The sequence below is a fragment of the Frankliniella occidentalis genome, unplaced genomic scaffold (assembly GCF_000697945.3).
Source record: "Frankliniella occidentalis isolate FOCC.00 unplaced genomic scaffold, Focc_3.1 Scaffold1730, whole genome shotgun sequence".
NCBI lineage: Eukaryota > Metazoa > Arthropoda > Insecta > Thysanoptera > Thripidae > Frankliniella > Frankliniella occidentalis.
In genome coordinates, this window is record NW_026268830.1 from 1 (window position 1) to 2,279 (window position 2,279).

Sequence of the window (2,279 nt, forward strand, 5' to 3'; positions counted from 1 at the left end):
GGGGGGTTGTCGCGAGGCGCTGGCTGCCCCCGCGCCCCGGCCGGCACCGTGAGTAGTGCTCTGCGTGTCGTCCCGTGCGCACCCCGGGGCCATGTGCTGTGGCTGCCTGTGCTCCGTCCTGTTCGGCCTGCTCGTCTCGGCGGTCCGCGGTGTGCTCCGGTGCTGCATCCCCTTCGTGTGACGCGCGCCTGCCGACCCCGGCCCCCTCGCCGACGCCATGCTGCTGGACTCCCGACACTTTGCGCCCTCGCCCTACCAGCACGGCACCGTCGGCTGCCTGAGCCTCGTGCCCGCGCCCGGCCCCGAGCTCCTCTCCGTGGCCGAGAACGGCAACTTCCAGGTCATGTACCTGCGGAGCGGCAACCTGTCCCTCGACGCCGGTCCGGGACTCAACACCGGGGACCGCCTGGATGCCATGGACGCCATGGACACCCCGCTGCTGGAGCTGGGCACGCCGTTGGAGACCCAACTGGACTCCCAGCTGGACACCAAGAGCCTGTTTGTGGACGCGTTCCAGTACTGGAGGCAAGACGCGGACGCCGACTTTGCGTCATCACCGGTGGTGGAGGACAACGGAGTGGACGAGTGCGTCGACATGAAGCCGGATATCCTGCCGGGCGGGCTGCCGCACATGATCCCCGGCTCCCGGCGTTTCGCCGCCGCCGCCACCGCGCCACCCCCAACGCCAACCCCCGAGCAGCAGCCCCAGAGCATCCTGCTGCACACCGGGGCCAACGTCGTGGACATGGTTTCCGGAGTGACGTGCAGCGGCGTGGGGCTCGGCGCCCTGGGCGTGCCCTCTCGTGGGGACGTCATCGGGGACCACATCAGGCCGTCCAACACAGCCATCTCGTACCGCCCTGACCTGCGGGGTCAGCACCAGGTGAGTGGAAAGGTGGAAAGAGGAATGCCCGTGTGCCCCGACCTCGCTAAAAAAACTCTTTGGCAAGACAAGTATCATTTTCCGTTTTGGCTAATGACTTGAACACGACGTGTCCTAGGGCAACTTCGGGCACCTGCTCCGACAGCGTCCTGCCTCCTTTGGTGGAGAGGTGTTCTCGACGTCCGCGTCCTTTAACCAAGTGGTGACCCGCCAACGTCCGCATAGCGAGGACCTCCAGGGCCTGCACGACATAAACGTTGCCCACGACGATGTGGACGATGACGAGGACGACGAGGACGACGACGTGTTCCTGGCCAGCAACGTCCACTCCGGGGACGATCCGTTCCCGCAAGCACACCGCCAGCGGCTCAGCAGCAGCGGCAACAGCAACGAGGACGTCAGCGACGAGGACGACCCGAGGTGAGTCTGTAAGGGTGGTACTTGGCCGGGGTCACCGTCCCCCCCAAGGAGCGCCCGGACTATAACCCGCGGTGTCCCGGCTCGGGCCGCTTGTTGCAGGGAGGAGGTGGTCTCGGAGTGCCGCTGGGCCGAGTGCGGCCTGCAGTTCCCCGGGCGCGCGCCGCTCGTCCGCCACATCGAGAAGGTGCACGTGGAGCCGCGGCGCGGCGAGGACTTCTCCTGCCTGTGGCAGTGCTGCCCGCGGGGCGCGCGCCCCTTCAACGCGCGCTACAAGCTGCTCATCCACATGCGCGTCCACTCCGGCGAGAAGCCCAACAAGTGCCCGGTGAGTGTGCGGGTCCCTCGCCGGTTTGTGTAGCGCCACCAACTCCGGGCTCTGACACTTACCTTTTCCCCCTTCTTTGTAGTTCCCAGGCTGCCCGAAGGCGTTCTCTCGCCTCGAGAACCTCAAGATTCACCAGAGGTCCCACACCGGCGAGCGGCCGTACTGCTGCCAGTTCGCCGGCTGCAACAAGGCGTTCAGCAACTCCTCGGACCGCGCCAAGCACCAGCGCACCCACTTCGACACGGTGAGTGCCGACGCCTGCCTCCTGGAAGGCGTGCCTGTAATGGAAAGCATCAAAAGTCATTCTCTCCATGTCCACAGAAACCATACGCGTGCCAGGTACCCGGCTGCTCCAAGCGGTACACGGACCCCTCCTCGCTCCGGAAGCACGTCAAGAACCACAGCGGGAAGGACCACGCGCACGCCAGCGCCCACGCGCACACCAGAAGAGCCGGGTCGACAGGGGACAGCGAGGGGTCAACGAGCTCAGGTATGAAACAGTTTTCTTTTCTTTCTCTTCGCTTTGTTTTGTTTTCAACTCTTTCAACTCTTTTTTTGTGGCGATAACTGCCATGTGCGAAATCCTGCGGCGTTTTTTTAGTCGTGTGGTACTTTTAAATGCCTCATGAAACCAATTAGTAGATTATTTTT

General features: G+C 64.2%; 1 protein-coding gene across 1 annotated transcript in view; it reads left to right on the plus strand.

Annotated features, from left to right (window-relative positions):
- Positions 1–6: 6 nt before the first annotated feature.
- The window catches only part of LOC113204981 (zinc finger protein 232-like), a 3,952-nt gene continuing 1,679 nt past the window's right edge, over positions 7–2,279 (plus strand). Inside the window, exons 1-5 of the mRNA XM_052276119.1 lie at positions 7–883; positions 1,002–1,303; positions 1,403–1,628; positions 1,711–1,872; positions 1,950–2,118. Of these exons, the coding sequence (XP_052132079.1) occupies positions 218–883; positions 1,002–1,303; positions 1,403–1,628; positions 1,711–1,872; positions 1,950–2,118 (1,525 nt within the window). The 5' untranslated portion in view covers positions 7–217. The remainder of the gene's footprint in view (positions 884–1,001; positions 1,304–1,402; positions 1,629–1,710; positions 1,873–1,949; positions 2,119–2,279) is intronic.